Source organism: Hyla sarda, chromosome 1, assembly GCF_029499605.1.
Source record: "Hyla sarda isolate aHylSar1 chromosome 1, aHylSar1.hap1, whole genome shotgun sequence".
Classification (NCBI taxonomy): Eukaryota; Metazoa; Chordata; class Amphibia; order Anura; family Hylidae; genus Hyla; species Hyla sarda.
This window is the reverse complement of record NC_079189.1, coordinates 383,365,364-383,392,915: the sequence shown is the minus strand read 5'-3', so window position 1 is coordinate 383,392,915 and position 27,552 is coordinate 383,365,364. Positions and strand designations below refer to the sequence as shown.

At 41.7% G+C, this 27,552-nt stretch overlaps 1 protein-coding gene across 12 annotated transcripts in view; it reads left to right on the top strand.

Moving 5' to 3' along the window:
- Positions 1-27,552, top strand: part of PTCH1 (patched 1) — a 105,591-nt gene that overhangs the window by 29,453 nt on the left and 48,586 nt on the right. For 6 of the 12 annotated variants that reach the window (XR_008844997.1, XM_056524801.1, XM_056524793.1 and 3 more), the window contains exon 3: positions 26,272-26,461. Coding sequence is in view for 11 of the 12 variants with exons in the window: in XM_056524801.1 (XP_056380776.1) it covers positions 26,272-26,461 (190 nt within the window). In the remaining variant the exon portion in view is untranslated. Of the gene's footprint in view, positions 1-20,186; positions 20,208-20,270; positions 20,292-21,097; positions 21,269-21,297; positions 21,523-22,828; positions 22,994-26,271; positions 26,462-27,552 lie in introns of those variants that run through there. The other 6 variants (XM_056524856.1, XM_056524864.1, XM_056524826.1 and 3 more) reach the window with 6 other exon arrangements.

Sequence of the window (27,552 nt, the reverse complement as noted above, 5' to 3'; positions counted from 1 at the left end):
CTGACAATTTAATGCACATGGATGCTTCCTGATGGACAATCTTGCCTGTTTATGGAGATCCAGCTTTTTTCCATGGTTTTAAAAGTCTGCTGCGATTGCATCAATCCTCCGAAAGACTTACACATGGTAATGCACGCCAATTCTAAAACTAAAGTGCTGTTATCTCTTTAAAATCTTAAAAAATGACATTTAAGAAGATTGTCTGGAAAGATTATACTGCAGATAGTGTGCATTAATGGGTTATTCACACGTACAGTATTTTGCGCTGATTTGATGCGCAGGATTTTCTACTGCAGATTTCAATGTAAACTGAATGACTGAACATCTTGAAATCTTGCGCTTTAAATCGGTGCATCAAATCTGCACAGAATACTGTATGTGTGAATAGACCCTAAATGGGCACTGTCAGAAATAAAAACTTTTTGTATGTTGTACATCTTGGCAAAACATTAACCTTTCTAAGAAAATTGTATTTCCTTTTTTATAGAAATCATGGTTTTGTCCAAGCTGAAGCACAGGCATGGACAAAGTCCAGTAAGTGAGGGTGGGCTAGCACTCCTCTGTGCTCTCTCCTGTCTGATAGCACTCCTCTGTACTTTCCCCTGTCTGATGGCACTCCTCTGTGCTCTCTCCTGTCTGATGGCACTCCTCTGTGCTCTCTCCTGTCTGATGGCACTCCTCTGTGCTCTCTCCTGTCTGATGGCACTCCTCTGTGCTCTCTCCTGTCTGATGGCACTCCTCTGTGCTCTCTCCTGTCTGATGGCACTCCTCTGTGCTCTCTCCTGTCTGATGGCACTCCTCTGTGCTCTCTCCTGTCTGATGGCACTCCTCTGTGCTCTCTCCTGTCTGATGGCACTCCTCTGTGCTCTCTCCTGTCTGATGGCACTCCTCTGTGCTCTCTCCTGTCTGATGGCACTCCTCTGTGCTCTCTCCTGTCTGATGGCACTCCTCTGTGCTCTCTCCTGTCTGATGGCACTCCTCTGTGCTCTCTTCTGTACTATCAGACAGAGGAGTGCTAGCCCACCTATACAGGACTTTGTCCATGTCTGTGCTTCAGCTTGGACAAAGCCATGATTTTATAAGCCATGATTTCTATAAAAAGTTAATACAATTTTCTTATGAAGTATATTAGAAAGGTTAATGTTTTGCCAAGATGTACAACATATAAAAAGTTTTTGACTCTGACAATGTCCATTTAAGGCAGATTGGAGAACAAATATTTTTTCCAACCAAGAAAAAAGAAAGTAGGTTGATACTTACGGTTTAAAGGTGTTGTCAGCATTACATTTTTAAAGGCTGGAAACATTGGGGGCAAAAAAAGACTCATCTTGCTGATGTCCTGCTGTTTCTGTTCTGACATGTTCTGAGTCCCCTTGGTCTCCTGTCTCATAACACAGGACATGTGATCACAGGAGCCAATGACTGGCTGTAGTGAGTTACCTTTGCGGCCATTCTTTTTTTATTTTAAAGCATTCGATCCTTTAAAATAAAAAAAACACCAAAGCCTTTTCAATGATGAAAGACATTTCTGGTGTGGGCTACAGGAGACAGAAGGTAGGGGTTGTAGAATATAGTGTTGGTAGAATTGAAGGGGAGAGTATAATAGTTTATGTACTTGTCTGAATAGGTGGATTTTTATATGGTGCTTTATGACCTGAAGAGTCGTAGTGTGTCAGATGGGCTGTAGTAGTTAATGCCATAGGAAGGGAAACACTAAATTCTGAAAGCAGGAATGTGAGTAGGCAATGAGTGTAAAGGAGAACATACGGTCATGTACTGCATGGTGGTAGCATTTGGACTGGTAAAATATGCAATGATCAGCCATAACATTGAACCCCCCTTTATTAATATTCTGTAGGCCCCCCTCATACTGCCAAAACAGTGTTGACCTATAATGGTATGGACACCACAAGATCTTTTGAAGGTCTCCTGTGGTATCTGGCATATATACATTATCAGCAGATTTGTCCTGTGAATTGTGCAGGGAGACCTCTATGGATTGGACTTGTTTTTCCAGCACATCCCACACATTTTTTGTAGTATTAAGGATTTTGTCCATGTTCTTCAAATCATTCCTGAGCTATTTTTCCAGTGGCAGAGTGCATTATCCTGCTTAAATAGGTCTTATATTAGGAGAGACTGCTGTAGGCCATCCATGTAATGTCTGATGACCAGTCTAGGCCATTCCTCCATGGTCTGTGTCTAAAAACCTCAAGTCAGAAAAGATACCCTAGTTCAGTAACCCTAGGGGGAGGCTGTAGCAATAGTCAGTTTGGGATTTGATAAGGCCATACACAAACATTTTAGTTGTACTGCGAGAGCACTTGGTGATGTCCACCTTTTGATCTCGACAAGAATTGCTATTCAGTTTGTGTTGGCTTGCCAATAGAGAACTGTACCACAAAATAAATAAACTGTGCCATACTTGTGACAATATGTATGTTAATTTGAGAGCAACATTTTAGCTTTTTAGAGGTCTTACCTAATATTTAGATGTTCTCTAGATATAAGTCCTTAGGGCTTTTTTTGTTCTAAAACATATTTCACAAAAAATGTGAGACCTTCTGTAAAATAAATATAGAAAATGTGGAGCTCACAACAAAAGAACATGAGGTTAACTGTAAGGCTAGGTTCAGACTGCGGAATTTCCACCTGCAATTCCGCTTTGAAATTGCAGGCGGAAATGCTAAAATGTATAGTGTAATGAATGGTTTTCCGTTCACAAATTCACACGGAATTTGTATAGTCGAATTTGTGAACGGAAAATCCGCTTGGAAATTTCCGCCTGAAGAATGGTGTTGCTCTTTCTTCAGGCGGAAATCCGAGCGGAACACATTGCAGTGGAGACTGCAGTGTCCGCGCGGTCCTAGCGCCGACTGATTCAGTCAGCGCTGGCTGCACTCGGAATCTCCAGGCGGAAAATTTCTGCCCGGAGATTCTGTTGTCTGAACCTAGCCTAATCCTCTCACCTGGAGAGAAATAAAATTGTAACAAAAGAAAAATAGCCAACAGTCCTATGTGTCTTACCCAGGGAATTGAGTGTGTGATGGACATGTGGTTCAATATTTTTTAATATAACCATATAGCAATTACATAGAATACCAATGCATAAATATTATAATTATTAAAAAATGGATATACTGTATAATAATACAAAATATTCCGCAGGGCTCTCGCGGTTTAAATAGTATCCGCATGAATTAACAGCCTATAATACTTTCAAAATAGAAAGAGCAGAATAGAACAACAATAGAGTCCAATTGTAATGGCAAAAATTCACACTAGCTATTGAAATTCCAATGATTCAGTAACTTAATGCCGACTATATATTAGAAATCGTTGACCACCTGCAGTGGGAAAGAATAGTTCCACCTAATAACATAGGAAATGTAAGGCTGATGTATTGCCAATATCTTCTAGTGTCGCTTGGATAATAAGAGTCCACCTTTTGTTAAGGGATTGTTCATACAAGCTGTGGATAAAATTAATCCTATATGCCGGCAATGACTGATGTCCACCTATAGAGAAAAAAATATATGGTTCCACCTGATAGTGACAATATATGTCCACCTGTGATAAAGAAAGATATACAGTTCCACCTTAAGGTTAATATCCCCTGTAGGAAAGAATGTAAAGTTCCACCTTATGTACTAATTGGTATATCGTGGGTTGCCTGCGGGAGGAAAGATTTGTTTGGCAATAGGTGCCACTCACCGCTCTATGTCGGGGCTCCTGTCCATGATCCGGTGCTCAAGCCAGTGGCGATAGATCTTGCTGTGGCCGCGTGTCGGTGGCATCTGTGATGTTCCTCACGGCCGCATGCTGGCGAGCTTCCGGCAGGTAAGGTCAGCTGACTGCAGATCAGCTGACTGTAGGGGCGCGCGCTCCCTTAGATATTCAAAGTTGAAGCACAAATGTATGTTGTATATAAGTGGATACAGATAAATTTGAAGCAACAGGGGTGAATAAAGGTGGCGGTGGTTAACCCCTTCTAGTCCAGCTGGTTTTTCACAAATGCTGGCAAAAGACGCACTTGAGCTGCGTTCACCAAAAGCGCTTAGTGTGAATATAGATTAGCGTTTGTTCATCCAGATGCTGAAATAAGTCTCAAAAAATCACCAAACATGTCTGGGGTATTCTGAAAGATACCCCCGAAACGCGTTTGTTTTTTGAGACTTATTTGAGCATGCAGATGAACAAACTCTAATCTATATTCACACTAAGCGCTTTTGGTGAACACAGCTCAAGTGCGTCTTTTGCCGGCATTTGTGAAAAACCAGCTGGACAAGAAGGGGTTAACCACCGCCACCTTTATTCACCCCTGTTGCTTCAAATTTATCTGTGTCCACCTATATCAATTTGAATTTAGCCTTTATTTTTTTGCTTACTTCAGGAGCACAAAAAGTTGCATTTGCGCCTAAGTACTTTTTTGTGGCACTTTTGTGGGTAAGCAAAAAGTTACAAACAGCCTTACCTAAGCATATTTCAGTTTTCACTTTGCAGTGGTCCCAAATTTATGATGTGCGAAAGTCGCATGTAGGCAACATAAAGTTGCAAACCCCTTACAAAAAGTCGCAAGTCTGATCCAGTACAAAACTCGTGAACAAATTAAAGTCGCAAAAAATGTCTCACAAAAGTCTTGGCTGCAACTTTTTTGTTTTGCCTATGTGCTAAAAATGTATCAACCCCCTGTGATAGAGTAAGAAATATGTGGCACAAGAAAAGCTAAAGGAAAAAAATGCCTTCAGAACTCTCTTACCAGAACAAACAATGATAAATGTCCCCCTTATCTTTAATGCTATGCATATCCAGCTGTGCTGACACAATTTTTGTTAGTGCTAAATAGAGGGGGTAGTGGTGGGTCTTGTAACAAAAACAAACTTTCAACACTTTGACTCTTTTGTTGAAGCCTTGACAGTGTTTTTTGGTTGAGTGTTAGTTGTCATCTAACTCATTTTTGACCCTATGTGAAGTTATGTGCCAGGGGCTGAGATCCACAATCACAGGTTGGTTTTCACAGTTTAGATGATCAAGATATGAGTTATAGAAAGTCACCTGGTACTCTTTGTGTATAGAACAGCTGTAATGGATCTGATTACTAAATATCTGGGGTATAAAACAGGTTCCACAACCACATATATATGGGGTCATAAGATGGTGGAACTGGACTTCACCTATAACGGTGACCTTCCTAGCCCCTAACAGTGGCTCCCAGTTCTTAGATACCTCAGGACTTATAGAATGGCTGAACTGTGTAAGGTCTTGTTCACATTGCCGTTGGACTCCGCTATTCGGAGTTCTGTCACCTATTCAGCCAGAAGGACGGGAGTTTAGCAGAGAAAAAATAATGCAAGCACTATGAAAAAATCTCCACTAGATTCCTGTAAAATTACCGGATTACCGATGGACCCCATGCAAGTGAATGGGGGGGAGCCGATCGGACCCTTAGTGGGTTGGATTCAAACGGCAATGTGAACCTAGCCTTAAAAATCTAACAGTAATCAATAACAAGACTAGAAAACCGCTGATAAATGACAAACCCCTAATGTCAATGGATGATAGATAGCACAAACAGTAAGGATGACAATTAGGAATTGAAGGAGAAAATAAACAAGAACTTGCCCTAAATTGCTTTTCCTTTTCCTTGAACAATGACACTAACACCAGAAACCACTGATCATCAATATTCCTAGGGGAAAAAAATTACCCTAATGCAAAAAAAACTGAAAGGATTTAAAGGGGTACTCCGGTGGAAAACAAACTTTTTTTTTCACATCAACTGGTGTCAGAAAGTTAAAAAGATTTGTAAATTACGTCTGTTTAAAAATCTTAATCCTGCCAATACCTATCAGCTGCTGTATGCTCCACAGGAAGTTCTTTTCTTTTTTGAATTTCATTTCTGTCTGACAACAGTGCTCTCTGCTGACATCTCTGTCCGTTTCAGGAACTGTGCAGAGCAGAAGAGGTTTGCTATGGGGATTCTACCCTGGACAGTTCCTGATATGGACAGAGGTGTCAGCAGAGAGCACTGTGGTCAGACAGAAAAGAACAACTTAACTTCCTCTGTAGTATACAGCATCTGATAAGTACTGGAAGGATTAAGATTTTTTTAATAGAAGTAATTTACAAATCCAATATGAAACAAATTGTTTTCCATCAGAGAACCCCTTTAAGACCAAAAGATGAAAACTGAGGCTGAGCAATTCTGAACTAGGAACCAATTGTAGCAAGATATGACTGGTAAAAACAATAGCAATTACAAAATACTGCACAGGAGTGAACTAATACTCGTATGAACTAATGATACTTGTATAGTCGTCACATAGTAAGCACACACTTAAATTGCCCATTTGTTACTTTATACAAAATGTGGAATGGATTCTGTTGGGACATTTAAACATTTTTAAAGACGCTTTACAACACTTGACTGACACAGCAGTAAGGTAAATATTGGCAGTTACAGATGCCAAGAAAAGATTTTCTGAATATATTAATTAGAAAAACGTATTCATACAACCTGGCACCAGTATGAGAAAACCAAATTACAGAACTATAAGATGCATTCAAGATGCATAGAATTATTAATATTAAACTTTGGTAACCTATCATAGGCATTATTTTATTGTGTCACGCACAGTAGATTTATGTTTATAGATTCTGTCAATTTTACTTTGATCTGCTTACAATATGATGCATATAGTAAGCATCAAGACTGTCCCCTGACGGCATTTGTAGGGGATATCCAGATATACTGTATTTCAACATGCCCTACCCTTCTGTTCTTATGGGATATAATGTGCTGCCAGAAGTGTCTATTGAATCCTCTATAGCCACTATGGCTGACATTTATCATTGTCTTTAGACAAAAAAGGCGCAAGCAGGGTTTATTTGCGCCTTTTTTACGCTTTTTGGTTTACACATTTCTGTTGATTTTGAGTTGCAATCCACAGATTTTGGCAATACACATGATACGGATGGGTTTTATGAACCGCGCCTTTTTGTGAAAAGGCGCAAAGCCACTGAAAAGTCTCTAAAACTTCACCAACCCAGACTTAGCTTTTTGGTTTCAGAAAATGTGACCTGCACAAAATGTATCAAATGCTCTGTGACCATTTAATAATTGTGGTGCTCCTACACATTACAGCACACAAAGGTGTAGAAAAATTCTTCACTTACACCTACAATGATAAATGCTGGCCTATTCCCCTATTAAAGGGGTACTCCGCCCTTAGACATCTTATCCCCTATCCAAAGGATAGGGGATAAGATGTCAGATCGCCGCGGTGCCGCTGCTGGGGATCCCCGGTGGGGCACCCCGCTATCATTACAGCACAGAGCGAGTTCGCTCTGTGCGTAATGACGGGCGATACAGGGGACGGAGCCTTTAATAACAAATATACACACTTGGCCAAGCCGAGTTTTGCAGTTTATGGGGAGGTTATTTAAAATACCCCTCAGCTTGCCCCTACCTCCTAGCTAAGTTTATTGGTAATCTCAGTCTTACTGTACGTATTTTTGTCATTACTCCAGGTAATGGCCCAAAGGTGCTAGAGTTGGCGAGCCTCTACTTCTTAGAGACTGGTACTTCTAGTGGGGTTTGGAGATAATATAACCCTCTCTTGGGTCCCCTGAAAGGCTGTGGGGCTGTGAGTTACATGGGCTTCTTCCCAAACTATTTGACAGGTTTGACAAGCTTTAAGCTGTCCATTGATATTAAGTCAGTAAAGAAGGGGAGTGACTAGTTATCATGGAGGACAGCTACTTGCTTTCAAGACAGAAAGTGTCACTTTCCAGATGTCTGCATTGTCTGACCATTTGTTTGGATGATGTACAGCTGATACCTTTATTTCTGCAGACCGGATGAGGTAGGAGGAGATTTGTACAATGAGATGTTTATGTTTAATTGGGACTTCTCCTTGAAGGGTGACCTTCTTTTGACCTCTTAAATGTACTCAAAAGATGCCATCTAGAGCTAATCTAAACTTTCCCTTTAATCTGTTGGACTAGTTACTGAGATATGTATGCTGTTTTAGGGAAAATTCACGTCATTCAGGAGAGGGACCATCTGACGGGATGTAAAAGGGTGGGTCCAGATAATTGCCATCCAACAATCCATTGAAAACTATAACGCCAATAAAATCTAATTGAGCCAATGAAATCAATGTCCAGTGTTAGAATCAGTCGGTGCATACAATGTTACTCCACTATATAAAAGACTGTCGATCATAAAAACTGACGACTTTGGCCACTTTTAGTTTGAAACAGATTCTTCTTGAAAACATCGGGATCTATTTCATTGTAAGCTTCCTTTTTTAAAGGTGTGGTGTAAGCAACATATAAAATCGATAAGAAGAATGTGAGGGTGTAAGAAAGACCATAGACATAGTCATTGGCCTGACATCTATCTTCCCTGGCCTCTTCATTGGACTACATTTATAAAGAAATCCTTACTATAAAGGATGTTAAGATAACAACACAAGGTTGTATGGGATATGGGTAGTGTTGAGCGGCAAAGGCCATATTCGAATTCGCGAATATTCTCGAATATATGGACAAATATTCGTCATATTCGCATATTCGTAATGTTCTCGTTTTATTTTCGCATATGCGAATATTCGCGTGTGCGAAAATTAACATATGCGAAAATTTGCATATACAAAATTTAAAATAAGCTAAAATTCGCATATGCGAAAATTATCATATGCATATTTTCGCATATGCGAAAATGCGCACACCAGTCTCACACAGTAGTATTAGAGCCTTCTTACACCACATAAGCTGGAAGCAGAGAGGGATGATCACTGTGATGTGTACTGTGAAAAAAAAAATATAAATAAAAAAAAAAACGAATATTCGTAATTACGAATATATAGCGCTATATTCGAGAATTCGCGAATATGCGATATTCGCGAATAAAATTCGAATTGCGAATATTCGCGAGCAACGCTAGATATGGGTTATTAAGATTTAACTTTTCCTTATGCTGTATCCGGGGGATGGGGAGTGATCAGAATACACCTCCAGGAGTCAGAGCAGAAAACCGCTAACCCAAGCTCGAGAGCCATACAGCTAATGCTAGATTTTCCAGTGATTCATTGGAAAATCAACTGTTTGCTGAAAATATTTGGGACGATCTATTACCCCTCTGCTATTACCCCTCTGCTACTCTTAATCAGCCCTTTTGTCCAGTTAAAGGGTTTATCTGGGAATCAAAAACACAGGCCTTATTTCTTTCAAAGACCTCTCACTGTCTGTGTCCACTTTGGGTGTGGTATTACAACTTGGCTCCATTCACTTCAATTGAACTGAGCTGCAGAACCACACCCAACCTGGAGACAGAGACAGAGCGGTCTTTGGAAGGAATTATCTCTGTTTTTTCGATTCCTGGATAACCCCTTTAACTTTGATGACTACAATACAGGTTGAAAATTATTTTTTTATTGTAGCAATTGCTAGCACGAATGACCCAGCAAAGTTCGAGAATATACACAGTCAGCCATTACTTTATACATTTGTTTATATGGTGACAGTGGCATTTGTCAACAAGTGACATGCATTAGGCGACAAATGTTCAAGTAGTTCTTAAAGTTCATGCTTTGGAAACAAGACACATGGATAAGCTTGTGGGGTGTTCCCAGTAAGCAGTGGTTAGTACCTACTAGTGCTGGGCGGTATATTGGTTCATACCGAAATTTTTGGGCTACAAGATATGAATTTTTCCCCATACCGCAATACCGGTTGGGCCCTCCCCCTTGGGAATGAATTCAGCCCAGCGCAGTGCTGTCCCCACATCGGGGAACAAATTATATGTGACCCGCCAGCGCTGTTCTGCTCCCCCCCCCCCCCCAATCATGTTACTCGCCAGCACTGTTCTGCTCCCCCCAAATCATGTTACCCGCCAGCGCTGTTCTGCTCCCCCCCCCATCATGTTACTCGCCAGCGCTCTTCTGCTCCCCCCAAATCATGTTACCCGCCCGCGCTCTTCTGCTCCTCCCCCCCCCCCAATTAATTATCAGCCCAGCGGGGTACTACTCACATATGTCACCCACAAGCACTGCCCTCCTCCTCTTTGTTGGCGGCCGCCGACGCCGTTGGCTGTCCGGGCATGCTGGGAGTTGTAGTTTTGCAACAGCTGGAGGTCCGCAGGTTGGAGACCACTGCTGTACGCTGTATCCCTATGCCCGGGCTGCAAAAGATAAAGAAAATAAACTTTAACTTCCTTGGGACTGGAACATCGGACAGCAGTCAGCCTATCACCGGCCTCAGCGATGTCCCACCCCGGCCAGTGATAGGCTGAGCCCACTGTCATGTAAGGAGCTCTGGCCGGCTTCTTACATGACAGTGCGTTTAAAGGGGTAGTCCAGTGGTGAAAAACATCCCCTATCCTAAGGATAGGGGATAAGTTTGAGATCGCGGGGGGTCCGACCTCTGGGGCCCCCTGCTATCTCTCTGTACGGGGCCCCGGCTCTCCGGCCAGATAGCGGGTGTCGACCCCCGCACGAGGCGGCGGCCGACACGCCCCCTCAATACATCTCTATGGCAGAGCCGGAGATTGCCGAAGGCAGCGCTTCGGCTCTGCCATAGACTTGTATTGAGGGGGCGTGTCGGCCGCCGCCTCGTGCGGAGGTCGACACGCCCCCTTCCAGCGGGCTGTCGGGGCTCCGTACAGGAGATCGCGGGGGGCCCCAGGGGTCGGACCCCCCGCGATCTGCAACTTATCCCCTATCCTTAGGATAGGGGATAAGTTGCTCACCACTGAATCACCACTGGACTACTCCTTTAACCTATCACTGGCCGGGGCGTGACATCGCTCTGGCCGGTGATAGGCTGACGGATGTCCGACGTTCCAATCCCAAGGAACAGCGTGCGCCCAACGTAGGTAAGTTAAAGTTTATTTTCTTTATCTTTTGCAGCCCGGGCATAGGGATACAGCGTACAGCAGTGGTCTCCAACCTGCGGACCTCCAGCTGTTGCAAAACTACAACTCCCAGCATGGCCGGACAGCCAACGGCTGGAGGTCTGCAGGTTGGAGACCACTGGCGTACAATATAGAGTTCCAGCGCCGGCGGCCCCCAACAAAGAGGAGGAGGGCAGTGCTTGCGGGTGACATATGTGAGTAGTACCCAGCTGGGCTGATAATTAATTGGGGGGGGAGCAGAACAATGCTGGCGGGTAACATGATTTGGGGGGAGCAGAACAGCGCTGGCGGGTAACCTTGATTGGGGGGGGCAGAACAGTGCTGGCGGGTAACATGATTTGGGGGGAGCAAAACAGCGCTGGCGGGTAACATGATTTGGGGGGGGGGGGGGGGGGGTAAAAGAAATACTGTTATATACCGTGGAACTGCCATAAGTTACAAAAATACAGTGATACACGTATTTGGTCATACCGCCCAGCCCAAGACAATTGGTGAACTGGCATAAAAAATCTTGGGCACCCATCTCACCCAATCCTAAGAAAAAAGCTTGGACACAATAGGTCAAGGCTGTTTTGGAAGCCCAAGGGTTTCTTCACCATATTTGGCTTGTCATTTTCCTGGTATACACTGTAGTATAAGTATCCTGTGAAAAGGTAGTATGCACATTACATTGAGAGAGAGAGATGGGTGCTTTCCAAGTATATAACACTGAACATTGTGAAAGAATAGCTTACTTTATTATCTACCTGACTCCCATCCAAGTCTTTGCGCAATGTCTAGGTGGGACTGGGTGAGTTTTGTATCATTGATTTTATCGTCTAATGATGACTCAAGAATCTTGGGTGGTCATGACGAGTAAAGAGAAAGGATCTTCTACAAATTGATGACCTCATCAATGAAATAAAGTCCAGTCTGGCATTTCTGCCAAGAAGTGTGCGTCTTTCCTCAGATTCCCATTGCACCATTACAGTTAGACTGACTTATTGATGCCTGTGCTAATAGTGAGCTGGATACAGCAGTTTACTGTAGAGAAATAGGAGAACACAAGCAATGTGATATTTCCGGGAATCATTTCCTTCAATCCAAAGGCTAAGCAAGTTGACTTTTTTTTTTTCTCTCTCGCTTCCATTGCCATCCCCAGAATGCATACTCTTACTTTTGTGTCAGCCTGCCCTCAATAGGCCCCTTCATTGATAGTTTACTGTATGCTGTTATTATGTATACATATGGTAAACGCATCCCTCTGCTTTCAGCTGAAGCCACGTGAGAAACTTCAAAAGGGAAACATGTATTTTAATACAAGTTTTCTTTCTTTCTTCCTTTTTTATTTCTGAAATCATTGCTTAAGGGCTTCTGGCCTCCAGCTCAGGAATCCTGACCAAAATGCCAGAAGTATTACACAGTCAAGGATTGCAATGTAAACAGTGCTCTCTGCCATAAGAGCAGGGTGGTCCTTTTTTTTTTTTTCCCTTTAAGGAGGGGGGAGGAGGGAAAAATGCCTGTGCTCACAGCACAGTAGTTGTAGTGTTATTTGTGTTTTGGCTGCACAGATGGGTTTTTCTTATGAGCTACAGTATGAGAGTACAGATGAATTAATATCTTGGACAGGCAGGAACTAGCATCTGAAACGTTGAGATACTGTGTTAGAAAATGCTGCTGGGATATCGTTGCTTGGTTTGGCTCGATAATAGCTGGAAGGATGTGTGGAAATGTATATGTTCGTATGTTATACTTTAGTAATTGCTGTTTAGTATTGTGGGTATGTAGTGCATGTGGACTCCGGAATATCCATGCCACACACAGTGTTAAACCCAATATCTGATTCAGTCAATAGGCTCTTGGAAGTTGGAGACCATTCTGTTATATAATTCTCTTATCAAAATAACAGTTTTTTGGTGACATTAAATATAGACTGAAGAACCAGTTAGACACAAATTTTCAAGTAACACAAGGGAGAGTGAAAAATAACCATTAAAGTGTTTAAATATAACACCTCATATTTATTACAAGCAGATACAAGCCCTGGAAGAACAGATGGAAAGGAAGTTAAGGGATATGGGGCAAAGTCAAGACTTGGGCTTGTAAAGAACACTGCAGTGTTAAGTGTGAAAAGGGAGGTGAGCCACTTTATCTGGACAGCAAGTTGGATAAAGTACCCAGAGCTGATTTGTGCTATGTCAGTAAGGCTTGTCATCACCGCTTCATTTCCGGAATGCGTGGAGGTATCTCGGGAGGCTTTGTTCACTGTCCTGTTTTTTTCCCCCCTTCACATTGAAGCCATGGTCTGAACAAGGCACCCATGCAGGGAAAAATGTCTAAGGCATACAATTTATAGGACTGGGTCTGCATAAGGCCTTTGAGAAAAGAAATCAATCTTCTGGATATTAACTGGAAAACCAAAATAGCTAGTTCTGCCAGGAGTACAGAGATTCTAAATTCCCTACTGGGATTATCTCTACAACAAGGGGTTGAGGAGCCAACCTGGAAGGAGGCCATTTTGGATTTGGTATTCACAAATGGGGAGTTTGTATATGATGTTATTGTAGGTGCGAAAGCTTGGGATCTAGTGATCACCAGTCAGTGTGGTTTTATTTAAGGACAGTGAAGGAGTCACACCACACAAAAACAAAAGTTTTTGATTTTAGAAAAACAGTCTTTTCAAAAATGAGATTAGTCATAAATGAGTCCATATCAGACTGGAACGGATTACATGGAGTCCAGGAGAAATGGGACTACTTAAAAGACGCATTATTGAAGGCAACAGAAAATTGCATTAGAATTGTCAGTAAAAGCAGAAAAAGGAAGAGACCAATGTGGTACTTAGCAGAAGTGGACAAAATCCTAAAAAACTAAAAGCTAGAATTTAGTAATTATGAATCAACCCAGAGCAATTAAGATAGGGAAATCTACAAGACTAGGCAGAAAGAGGCCAAGCAAGTTATAAGAACTTCTAAAGCGCAGGCAGAAGAAACTAGCTCAGTCTATGAAAAAAGGGGAGAAGACATTCTTCAGATAGTTAAAAGAAAAAAGGAAATTAAAACAAGGAACAACTAAATTTAAAAACGAAGGAAGGTATGTAGAAGAGAATAAGGGGCTAGCCGATTGCCTTAATGAATACTTCTGTTCAGGGAGGAAGACTAATGAATTGTTTGATGCATGTGTCTTTTAGAGAGGAAGAGGTTCTATGTTTGCTGATGGGATACACCCAAAATTATTAAATGAGCTTAGTGGTGAGCTAGCAAAACCTTTAACAGATTTATTTAACCAATCACTGGTAACAGGAGTCGTCCCGTAAGATTGGAAATTAGCATATGTCCTGCCCATTAACAAGAAAGGTAGTAGGGAGGAATCAAGCAACTATAGGCCAGTAAGTCTGACATCAATAGTGGGGAAATTAATGGAAACCCTATTAAAGGATAGGATTGTGGAACATCTAAAATCCCATGGATTGCAAGATGAAAAACATGGGTTTACTTCAGGGAGATCATGTCAAACAAATCATATTGATTTTTTTGACTGGGTGACTAAAATAATAGATGGCGGAGGGGCAGTAGACATTGCATATCTAGATTTTAGTAAGGCTTTTGACACTGTCCCACATAGAGGACTTCTCAATAAACTACAGTCATTGAGCTTGGACTCCCATATTGTTGAGTGGATTAGGCAGTGGCTGAGGGACAGACAACAGAGGGTTGTAGTCAATGGAGTATATTCAGAGCAAAGTCTTGTTACCAGTGGGGCACCTCAGGGATCTGTACTGGGACCAATTTTGTTTCATATCTTCATTAGTAATATTGCAAAAGGTCTCGATGGTAAGGTATGTCTTTTTGCTGATGACACAAAGATATGTAACAGGGTTGATGTTCCTGGATGTATACGCCAAATGGAAAAGGATTTAGGAAAACTAGAACAATGGTCAGAACTCTGGCAACTGAAATGTAATGTGGATAAGTGCAAGATAATGCACCTGGGGCATAAAAACCCTCGGGCAGAATGTAGACTAATTGACACAGTCCTGACCTCAGTATCTGAGGAAAGGGATTCAAGAGTAATTATTCCAGAAGACTTAAAGCCAGGAAACGCTAGCAGAATGCTTGGATGTATAGGGAGATGTATAAATAGTAGAAAGAGAGAAGTGCTCATGCCACTGTACAGAACACTGGTGAGACCTCACTTGGAGTATTGTGCGCAGTACTGGAGGCCGTATCTCCAAAAGGATATAGATACTCTAGAGAGAGTTCAGAGAAGAGCTACTAACTAGTACAGTGGTCCCTCAACATACGATGGTAATTTGTTCCAAATGAAAGATCGTAAGTTGAAACCATCGTATGTTTAGGGATACGTGCAATGTAAAGTATAGGACAGTGGTCTCCAACCTGCGGACCTCCAAATGTTGCAAAAGTACAACTCCCAGCAGGCCTGGACAACCAACGGCTGTCCGGGCATGCTGGGAGTTGAAGTTTTGCAACATCTGGAGGTCCGCAGGTTGAAGACCACTGGTATAGGAGGTTATACAGTACTCACCTGTCCCCGCCGCTCACCGCTGCCCTGCCCATCGCTGTTGCCGTGTCCCCGGACCATCTCTGCTGCGTCTCTTCATGGCCGTTATCATGTCGCTGCGCACGCCGCTCCTATTGGATGACGGGGCGGCGTGCGATGTGATGACAACGATGGAGAGCGCCGGCGATGCAGTGGATCCTGAAGAGGACTGTCCGGAGCGCCGGTACAGGTGAGTGACACCCACCACACGGGGCACTTAAACAGCTATCCGGCAGCAGCTGAAGCAGTCTGCGCTGCCGGATAGACGTTTATGCGATGGCCCCGACAAAAAAGCATTGTATGTTGATGCTGCCTTTAACATGCGATGGCCTCTGAGAGGCCATCGTATGTTGAAATGATCGTATGTCGGGGCCATCGTAGGTCGGGGGGTCACTGTACATGGATTGCATGATAAAACTTACCAGGAAAGGTTATAGGACCATAACATGTATAGAAATAGAGGGGTATCCAGCTTCTCGGCAGACTGTTAAAATTCCAAGCTTCAATTCAATCCATTAAAATGTAAAAAGGGGTTAAAAACAACCCCGCTGACGCGTTTCGGATTCATGGCAATGACTAAGGGCCCATTGTTGGTCCAAAACGCGTCGGCGCGGTTGTTTTAACCCCTTTTTTTACATTTTAATGGATTGAATTAAAGCTTGGAATTTTAACAGTCTGCTGAGAAGCCGGATACCCCTCTATTTCTATACAAGTTGTGCTATGGGCAGGCGGCCCGCATTTCCGAGCTCCAGCGATATTGATTACTTGGTGTATCCTTGGAAGGACTGTACTGGGCTATGTGGTCAGTGAGCTTAGTGGCTCCATTCATATTCTCTACTTAACATGTATAGCTTGGAAGAAAGAAGAGACAAATGGGATATGATAGACTTTTAAATACATAAAGGGAATCAACACAGTAAAATGAGGAGAGCATATTTAAAAGAAGAAAAACTACCACAAGAGGACATAGTTTTAAATTAGAGGGGCAAAGGTTTAAAAGTAATATCAGGAAGTATTACTTTACTGAGAGAGTAGTGGATGCATGGAATAGCGTTCCTGCAGAAGTGGTTGCTGCAAATACAGTGAAGGTGTTTCAACATGCATGGTATAGGCATAAGGCTATCCTTCATATAAGATAGGGCCAGGGAATATTGATAGGATTCAGATTATTGGGCAGACTAGATGGGCCAAATGGTTCTTATCTGCCAACACATTTTATGTCTATGTAACAATAACCCATACAATTTTATGAAGATTAAAAAAGTCACCAGAAAGTACACAGTACCATGTGTTATAAATGTATCATCTTGAGCTATTTTTTCTTTTTTTTTACTTAGGCGATGGGTAAAGTCTGCCACCAACTTAATTTAAAGAGATCTTGCTATAGAGTCATAAAGAGCTTCTATAAAAGCGTATAAAGCCTTAAATGGGCATGTCAGAATCAAAAACTTTTTATATGTTGTACATCTTGGCAAAACATTAGCCTTTCTAATATACTTCATAAAAAAATTGTATCTCTGTTTTTAAAGAAATGATGGCTTTTAAAAAAAGACCACTAGAGGTGCCCATACCATCCAGAACAGAATCCTGTCTGGCTGCAGCATAATCTTTGTCCTTACTGAAGCATAGGCGGGGACAAAGTCTAGTAAGTAAGGGCAGGACTAACACTTCTCTGTGCTCATTCCTGTCCTGTCCTGTCCTGTCTGATAACAGAGAGTAAGAGATTACATAGCAGCCTGCAGTGATAGGATGTTGAGACCCAGCACAGCACAACCGACTCGGGGAGGAAGTGAATGCATGGGAAGTGAGGGTGGGCTCAGTGCTTGCCTCGGACATTCCCCTTCCTGAGCAATTGATGTCAGAATGAGTGAGCAGCACAACAAAGGGATTTGTGAGTCGAATATGGAAGCTAGACACATAAAAAAGACAAATGCAAATAATTTGCATGATCTAGTGAATAATATTTATACAGTCATGGCCGTAAATGTTGGCACCCCTGAAATTTTTAAAGAAAATAAAGTATTTCTCACAGAAAAGGATTGCAGTAACACGTTTTTCTATACACATGTTTATTCCCTTTGTGTGTATTGGAACTAAACCAAAAAAGGAGGAAAAAAAGCAAATTGGACATAATGTCACACCAAACTCCAAAAATGGGCTGGACAAAATGTTTGCCATCCATTCAAAATTGTGGAAAAATAAGATTCTTTCAAGCATGTGATGCTCATTTAAACTCACCTGGGGCATGTCACAAGTGTGGGCAATGTAAAAATCACACCTGAAAGCAGATAAAAGGAGAGTAGTTCACTTAGCCTTTGCATTGTGTGTCTGTGTGTGCCACACTAAGCATGGACAACAGAAAGAGAAGAGAACTGTCTGAGGACTTGTAACCTTGAGATTGTTGATATTTTTCCACAATTTTGGTTCTCAAGTCCATCTTCAGAAATCTAGATTTGCCTTTGTCCACAGTGCACAACATTATCAAGAAGTTTGCAACCCATGACACTGTAGCTAATCTCCATGGACGTGGACGGAAGAGAAAATTTTAAGAAAGGATAGTCTGGATGGTGGATAAGCAGCCCCAAACAAGTTCCAAAGATATTCAAGCTGACACAGAGACATAAAAAAAGCAAGACTACATTTTGCCAAAAGGAACTTGAGTAAGCCAAAATCCATCTGGGAAAACGTCTTGTGGACAGATGAGACCAAGATATTGCTTTTTGTTAAAGCACATCATTCTACTGTTTACCGAAAACAGAATGAGGCCTACAAAGAAAAGAACACAGTACCTACAGTGAAATATTGTGGAGGTTCGATGATGTTTTGGGGTTGTTTTGCTGCCTCTGGCACTGGGTGCCTTGAATGTGTACAAGGCATCATGAAAAATGAGGATTACCAATGGTTTTTTGGGTTGCACTGTACAGCCCAGTGTCAGAAAGTTGGGTTTGCATCCGAGATCTTGGGTCTACCAGCAGTACAATGACCCCAAGCATACGTCAAAAAGCACCCAGAAATGGATGGTAACAAAGCGCTTGAGAGTTTTGAAGAGGCCAGCAATGAGTCCAGATCTAAATCCCATCGAACACCGGTGGAGAGATCTTAAAATTTCTGTTGGGAAAAGGCGCCCTTCCAATAAGAGAGACCTGGAGCAATTTGCAAAAGAAGAGTGGTCCAACATTCCGGCTGAGAGGTGTAAGAAGCTTATTGATGGTTATAGGAAGCAACTGATTGCAGTTATTTTTTCCAAAGGGTGTGCAACCAAATATTAAGTTATGGGTGCCAATAATTTTTTTGTGTTTAAATTCCAATACACACAAAGGGAATAAACGTGTAGAGAAACATGTGTTACTGCAATCCTTTTCTGTGTGATATACTTCATTTTCTTGAAAAATTTCAAGGGTGCCAACATTTACGACCATGACTGTATAAGCATTTTTTTCCCCCGGTTATATGATGTGTACACTTTAAATTACTGAGCTAAATGTGGCTATAGACATAAGAGAGTCTACTGAATGTTTATTTGGCCGACTGCTATCTCTCCAGTTTCTCCAATATACTAAGGGAAGCATGCATGTGTACATCATTGTAAAGAAAGGGGTAAGCCACTACCAGACTTCTTTTGGGGCAGTGGTTTATCTTGCTGAGAACAAAAGAGTTGGGAGGCTACCATGCACTTTAGATGGTTGGTTGGCCCTGCTGAAACTGATAGGTTTACCGGCAGGTATCTAATGGGAATGGCCAGCTTTAGATTGCTTGACCTACTTCCCGCCCCCAATATCCAAGTTCAGGGTTCTTTGACTCAGGTTGTGTGTACAACAAGGGCATGTTGGAAGGACTTCCGAAGTAGAAGGCCGACAATCATTTGCTTCAGTCATTGTCATCTAGTAGGCTATGTCCACCATTTCACACATTTTATAGGCCTTTTATAAATGCCCTCTTTTGACATGTCTCGCTGACTCATTACTGTGCCTCCGAAACATCAACCCGGAAGTGACTTCACTGATTTACAAAGGGTGCACTTCTAAACATTTGAGTTCAAGGTGTGTAAATGCCACATGGCCCGCGTGCATATGTAGCACACACCAACACATAAAATATGTGCAACAGTTTCACAGGACTTGTGAAGAAATGCCTCTCTTTGTTTCCCACACCAATTGATTTATCATTTTGCTTGCAAGCAGACTTTGAATGTTAGGGCACGAACACACTCACTTTTCTATCGTAACTTTTGTTGCGGGCCGAAACCAGTTGACTTGAATACATTTTTCTGTGGTCTGAATGAAGCCAGCAACGTGGAAAAATCTTGCCATTCAAGGCCGTCTGAATGTACATTTCAGCCACACAGTAAGCTGCATTGGTAGGCAGTGGACTGCTAAATACAACCATTTTTCGCAGCAGAGAGTTAGACAGGTGATTAGCATAATTAGCACAGAGTAGGCTATACATATGGTAATGTTAAATGTGTAAATGCCAGCTGCGGTGTAAAATTTATGTCAGGGGTCGACAGGGTTGTGCGAAAGTATTGTGTTACCGCTGCAGGTCAAAGCCTCCTTTGCCTACACCCTTTTCTCTTGTTGGTGAATGCAACTGCAGAATAGAAAAGCAGAAACATAGCATAGATGAGGAGCCGAGCAGTAAGCAACAGGGGAAGTTTTTCCTCTTCTCCCCCCAGCTATAAAATGCCCAGTTAAAGTGCGCACCAGATTTCAGACGTTAGCCGAATGACTGACTGTGGTTTCTAATGATACATGTATGGCTTAGGCGTCTATGAAGTCTTTCTTGTAGCAGTTGTTTGTGGAGCAAGATGTAGCCAGTCAAATGTGACAGAGTAAATGTAATAGTAACTTGTCAGTGCCACAGTTTTCTAGCCGTCTGGCTGAATTTGGAACTGGAGCCAAGAAATGTCCCTATGTGGTTTTTGTGTGCAGTTTAGTGTACCGATTCCCCCGGCCCCTCCAGACGTCTTATAACCGCAGCATTCTTTGGAAATTAAAATGTACCTGTGTGGCGATTTTCACACAACTGTAACTTTATTTTCTAAACAGAAGCCGCATTGTAAGGCTGAGACGTGACATTTCCTTTTGTTATACTCATGTCAGGGTCTTCTCTTTTTTTTTGCCAGTAGTAGCGGTGTTGACAGAATATACTTCACACCACACTGACCTTGTGATGAAACTTCCTCACGGCCGCAGGGGGTCCTTATGAATCAAACCCTAATCCAGCTAATCCTGATCGCAACAAAAATCATGAAAGTGGCCCCCAGTGCTGTGTGTTTCTCTGCACAGATGCAGCGGAGGAACAGGATTGGGTATAAATCAGTGCAGTATGGAGCTGGGGAGCCTGTGTGAAGCTGGGGGATTCCTTTGTGTTTTGCCCCATGCGGCCTCAAGTGGAAAGCCAATGAAAGGAGAGGTGGAAGCATAATGAGAAGCGTTCAGAGCCATGAAGTGATGTCAGCCTCACACAAGTCGAGAGAAGAGGAGAGGGGTTAACATTATGCAATAGTTCTGGCGAAGAGGGGACATAGATATTTAGTGCATTTTTATGTAACCTTTACTTTATTAGTGTTGGTTGCAGCATGCGCTTCTTTGACAGTTTGTTGTTGGCATCCGCTCCCCTCTATAAACTGCTGCCTTCATATCTCCATATATTTGTTTGTATGTGGTTGATCAATGGTAGAAATACATGAGGAAAAGAGCATGCTCTAAAGGGGGTATAATTATTCTGCATGTGTTAGGTGGCTAAGCGCAGTTGACAGTGAGCTCCTTGTTTGCAGTGCTGTCTGTGGAGATTTCTGAATGAACCATTTAGGTATCCAGTGAAAAATAGGCTGCATGACAGGTCCAATGTTGTGTTTGGAACTGGTGGGCATGTAAAAAATATGGAGACAGGGAGGGCCATGACAGGCAGCAGTTTCATGCTGGGGGAGCGCTGACCTGACCTGATTGTCTCTGACAGTGAGAGCAGTTCTGCTTCGCTGCAAGGATTTTCAATAGTAAACCTTTTAGGTAACAACAGATGGCATAACAAGCAGCTGGTTAGAAATTGTGAAAAAGAATGGAGAGGTCTGTTTTTTCTTTAACGGTATTTTTGTTTTGCTCATATTGTTGTTTTCCTCTGTGTTTTTATCAGTTCTTGCTTGGCTTGTCCTAATTAATCTGACGATTATTTTTAACTTTATTTGCATTTTTACGAATATTGTATATGAAACTGTTCTCGTATAGTTTTGTTTTGTGTGCTTAACATTATGACCTGTCCTGGCTTCAACTTAAGTCCTATTTGGCTAATGTACCTGGAGTTCACATATATAAATCAAATAATGTTGACATTAAGGTATCATGGCTTATTTCTTTTATGGAATTTTATATTGTTGCTATGTGGCACTGTTTTGATTATATCAGTGAAAAACAAACTCTAGTATGTTTTTTTTTAGGTGTTCAGTAGCCACGTCTACATATTTGCTACTGACGTCTGTCTTATTGAGTTATTTTATTGTATATGAAAGATCTGATCACTGGCCACTAAAAATGGAATGTAGGCTTCTGCTGTAGAAAAACAGACCCTTTAAAGTGTTCAGTTTTCCATCCAGTATACTTGGTATACCCAGATCTAACCTCTCATCAAACAGCCTTAGGGCCCTTTTAGACAGGCCAGCACGTGCATTAAGAGAGTGCTGATCTGACATAACTCAAGTATCAGGCAGGGCCACAGGAGTGAAAGATGGATCATTTGTGTGGCCCTTTATTTCTATCATTTGTTAGCTGCACATCTGGTACGTGAGGAGACAATTTTTTTTACCTGCTAAAATGATGTTTATGGGCTGCCGTGTCCTTCATCCCTTTTCCTCTTAGTGTTCTCAGGTATCATTGGCTTTCCTGTGACCACGTCACTGGTTATAAGTGGTCCAGTGTCAGACATTCTCATAGAATGGAGTTTTGGGGTTCATATGTTGCCATGGCCTGGTATAATAAAGAAATGATTTTGTGCTTTACTTGTCACGGTTCATGGTTTCATGTCATTTATGAAGACTGGTGTGAGTTGTGAATTTGTTTAGAGCAAAAATGTCCCATAGAATGGGGCGGATGTGTGCCATATTAATGAAAAGTAGCACGGACTTTGGTGAATGACCACAGAACTGCTCTAACTTAGGCTGGGTTCACACTACGTTTTTGCCGTATGGCAAAAAAAACGGATGGAACAGTATGGAAAAAGTAAACCGTATGCGTTTTTAAACAGTATACTGTTTTTAAAAGTGCATACAGTTCCGTCAGTTTTTATAGAAAAAAAAACCATATGTTTTTGAAAATTTTGTCCATTTTTAATGGGAGGGGTCTTGGGTGGGGACTTTAGGATTCAAATGCGCATGTGCAAAGTAAAAACGTATATGTTTTTCCTGTATGGAACCGTATACATGTGCGTTTCCCATTGACGTCCATGTTAAAAAAAAGTATGCGGTTGCAGTACGGTTTGTAAACCGGAGACAAAATCGTGGTCAACTTTCTGAATTATTAGCATAAGTGAATACTGCTGTAACAGGTATGCCAAAGAGACTTCACCAGCTTGTCACAAACAGTCATCCCTATGATCCAAAATGTTGTTATTTTTGACATTGTCATGGATTTCATAGTACTGAATTGGTCAGTGTGGTATTAACCCCTGCACAATAATAAGCATAAGTAAGGCATCTACTTGTGTTTTTTTTTTTAATTAGGTACCAAAATAAATCACATTGAATATCACTTCCCTGTACAATACAACAAAAATAAAGTTTAAAAATATATTCACAGGGAGAAAATAAAAATTTGTTAGCATAAGAATCCAAGAGGAGTCTTATGGTCCAATTTGTTAAACGGGCACCTCGCAATAGACTTCAGATTTTTTTTTTCCAAAAGACTAGTGATCACATATGATTTTTATCATAAACCACGGTTATACCAGTGTTAATATTCCCATACACAATATCTAATTGCCAGGGCAGAGGAAACTGTTCATAGTCTATTGTTTATAAATGCTCCAGATGTTGACCAAGCTGTGATGGGGCATGGATTTCAGTGTGGCCAGTCATTGGTTTAGCTGGGAGAAAAGCTTGTTCTGCATGTTTACGGGGAAGTTGGGGGAGTCTGCAAAGTCCACATGTGCTTGTTTCAGGGGGCTGTGGCAGCAGTCTATCTCCCATGTGATGAAAGGATCAGGCATATTAATGCCCCTTTTCCCCAACATCTGTGGTCAGGGAGCTTTAAAGGTCCCTATACACATTAAAAAATTGGGCTACCCTGCTGATATTGGCAAGTTAAGCAGTGTTTTGTCTAATGTGTAAGGCCAGCTTACTTTATGTTAGCAAATCTTTTCTTCCTTTTTGGATGTGTGGGATACCTTTTTTTTCTTAAATGGGCACTGTCAGATACAAAAACTTTTGATATGTTTGTAAAGCATTAAAAAACAGTAGGTTTTGCAATTGCTTTCATTTGCTTTCAAAATTTTCTGTATTTCGTGCTGAAAAAGCCAGTCAAACAACTGCCCCCCCCCCCCCCTGCCTGCTTGGACACATACTAGTCCTGCTGTGTCCATGCATCATCACCTATGTCATGGACACACTTCCTTGATTGACAGCTGTGAGTGCAGGGCTCACAACTGGAGGAAAAATCCTCCCACTGTCAGCTTGTGTCCCGCTACTGTCCGTGAGGACAAGCTGGGAGTTGTAGTTTTGCTAATGCTAGGGTAGCAGACAGCATACTGAGGGAGGGGGTGGAGCCCTCACAGTGATGCCACACCCCCTCCCTTTGAGAGTAATTCAGACTAGTGAGCTAAATTTAAAAGTGTAATAAAAATATAAATAAAGGCGCTAGACACAAAAATTAGATGTACATGGTCGGGATTAGGTACTGACTAATACGGGTACGCTTTAAATGTTACAGTTGTTGATTCAGACTTAAAAAGGGTGGGGACTGTAAACAATATACTACTTTCTGCTGGCACTTCCACCTCTGATCAAAATAGTGACCAAAATACTGTGTGTGTGAATAGTATCTAGGGTGTCTGATATCTGCTGAATAGTATCTGCTGGCTTTCAATGCCATTTTGTAATTCACCCACAGTAAAACTTCTATATTTAAAACTAAAACTTGTTTTTTAATGCATGTATAAATAAGAATGCCTTAACTGAGAGCGAAATTAACTGGCCATTGAAATTTACAGGAGTTGTGTAATAAATATTTCAGTCATAGGTTTCCTAACTTAGGTTGATACCATTGCAAAATGTCATCATGGTTAGTCATCTCTTTATGCAACCCAACAGTTGGCACACAGTTATCATGGTCATGCATGTTAGATAAATGTCAGCCAAACCTAAAAATTTTCAGGATCTAACTATTTTAAAGGGGTATTTAATTTATGAAAAATGTATTCCCTATCCACAGAATAAGGGATAAGTGTTGATTGGAGGGGAGAGGGGGTGGTTCAACTGCTGGGACTCCCAGCCATCTCCAGAAGGGGGCCCGTCTCTTACCGCTCATTGCTCTGGCCCTCACCTCCAATCACTGGCTCAGGATGGACACCACTGTGGCTGGGGATTGACTGAGCCACCTGTTACTGCTGAGACAAGTTCGTCTCGGAATGTGGGGGACGGAGCCCTCAGCGCATAGAGACAAGGTTTGTTCTGGAGATTGCCAGGGGTACCAGCGGTCGGTCCCCTGGGGATCAGACACTTATCCCATTTTTTGTATGTAGGGGATAAGTTTTTCCTTACTGGATTATCTGTTAAAGGGGTAATCCAGTTAAAGTGGTACTACACTGCCCCAGCGTTCGGAACATTTTGTTCCGAATGATTGGTGCCGGCTGCGGGGGTCGTGATGTCATGGACACGCCCCTTCAATGTATGTCTATGGGAGGGGCGTGACAGCTGCCACGCCCCCTCCCATAGACATGCATTGAGGGGGCGTGTCCATTACATCACGACCCCCGCAGCCGGCACCCAGAGTTCTGAACAAAATGTTCCGAACACTTGTACAGTGGTGTACCCCTTTAAGTTTTGTGACTCTGCAGTCCAGGTAAAAGAAGGGGACATTGGGAGAAATAGCTGTTGGCTGAACAAGGAGTAGATTGTTTGGCAGGCAAAAATCTTCAGTGTATGCCCACCTTACGGTTTACATCAGACTATGCTGATCTGCCTTCCAAAAACAGATATCCAACAGATACACACTTGCTTTAAAAAGAAAAAAATAATAATAATAAATGGGAACGTTGTGAGAAATATATTTATAAAAATATTTTTTTTTCTGTGCAAGTAATGAAACAAGGGTGAACATAGCCTAACAATCCGCTGTCCTTTACCAAACTCTAGCATTGTTGCAAAGGAAAATTGTTTTAACAGTGCCAACTTTTTTTTTTTCTTTCTATGCATGGATATATATACATAAAAGCCATTGATCGTGAAATGAGCTATAGAACCAGACTGTTTATACAAGTGCAAGAAATTGTACAAAAAATGTTCAGTCTGCTCTTTATAGAAAGCCTTCTTAAAGTGATTTACTTTCTCCATATGGAAGTCTTATATTCAGGAGGGGGTAAAAAACTGGAAGAAAAATTAAGGCTATTTGTAATGCAATTATTACTCTCTTTTATAGTTTATCGTCAACAAATATCTGTACATCACAGCGCAGGAGAAAGTACCCTGCAGCTGGTTAAGTACTTCTTTCCTGGCAGAGGTTTCTGAGAATAGTAGTTCAGTAGCTGCATGACACCTTCATGTTCTCTGGCATTGTGTAAGCGCTGGATCCTTGTCCTCTCAATGATCAGGAAATGTATTTTTCTTGCAGTTGGTGGAAGAGTAAGTCGTGAATTAAATTATACTCGCCAAAAGATCGGAGAGGAAGCCATGTTTAATCCACAGCTGATGATCCAGACTCCACTAGAGGATGGTGCTAATATCCTTACAGTAGATGCTCTGAGACAACATCTTCACTCTGCACTTGAAGCCACCAAGGTGCAAGTCTACATGTATGACAGGTAACATAGAAAACATAGAATGTGTCGGCAGATAAGAACCATTTGGCCCATCTAGTCTGCCCAATAGTCTGAATACTATCAATAGTCCCTGGCCCTATCTTATATGAAGGATAGCCTTATGCTTATCCCATTCATGTTTAAACTCCTTCACTGTATTTGCAGCGACCACTTCTGCAGGAAGGCTATTCCATGCATTCACTACTCTCTCAGTAAAGTAATGCTTCCTGATATTACTGCATAAACCTTTGCCCCTCTAATTTAAAACTATGTCCTCTTGTGGTAGTTTTTCTTCTTTTAAATATGCTCTACTCCTTTACTGTGTTGATTCCCTTTATGTATTTAAAAGTCTCTATCATATCCCCTCTGTCTCTTCTTTCTTCCAAGCTATACATGTTAAGGTCCTTTAACCTTTCCTGGTAAGTTTTATCCTGCAATCCATGTACTAGTTTAGTAACTCTTCTCTGAACTCACTGTAGAGTATCTCTATCCTTTTGGAGATATGGCCTCCAGTACTGCGCACAATACTCCAAGTGAGGTCTCACCAGTGTTCTTTACAGCAGCATGAGCACTTCTCTCTTTCTACTACTTATACCTCTCCCTATACATCCAAGCATTCTGCTAGCGTTTCCTGCTGCTCTATGACATTGTCTTCCTACCTTTAAGTCTTCTGAAATAATTACTCCTAAATCCCTTTCCTCAGGACTGTTCACATATTCTATATTCTGCCCGAGGGTTTTTACGCCCCAGGTGCATTATCCTGCACTTATCCACATTAAATTTCAGTTGCCAGAATTCTTCTAGTTTTTCTAAATCCTTTTCCATTTGGCGTATCCTTCCAGGAACATCAACCCTGGAAGGATCTTTGTGTCATCAGCAAAAAGACATACCTTACCACCTTACCATCGAGACCTTTTGCGATATCACTAATGAAGATATTAAACAGCCCAATGTGTTAGAATGTCTGTTTTAAATGCTTGTATTTTTTTTTGTATGTGTAGTAATTTTCTGTACGTTAAATGCCCTCCTGTCTGTTGCAGAATATGAATCATATAGCATCCATATTTGAATTGGTGTTCATATTCTCATTTGGA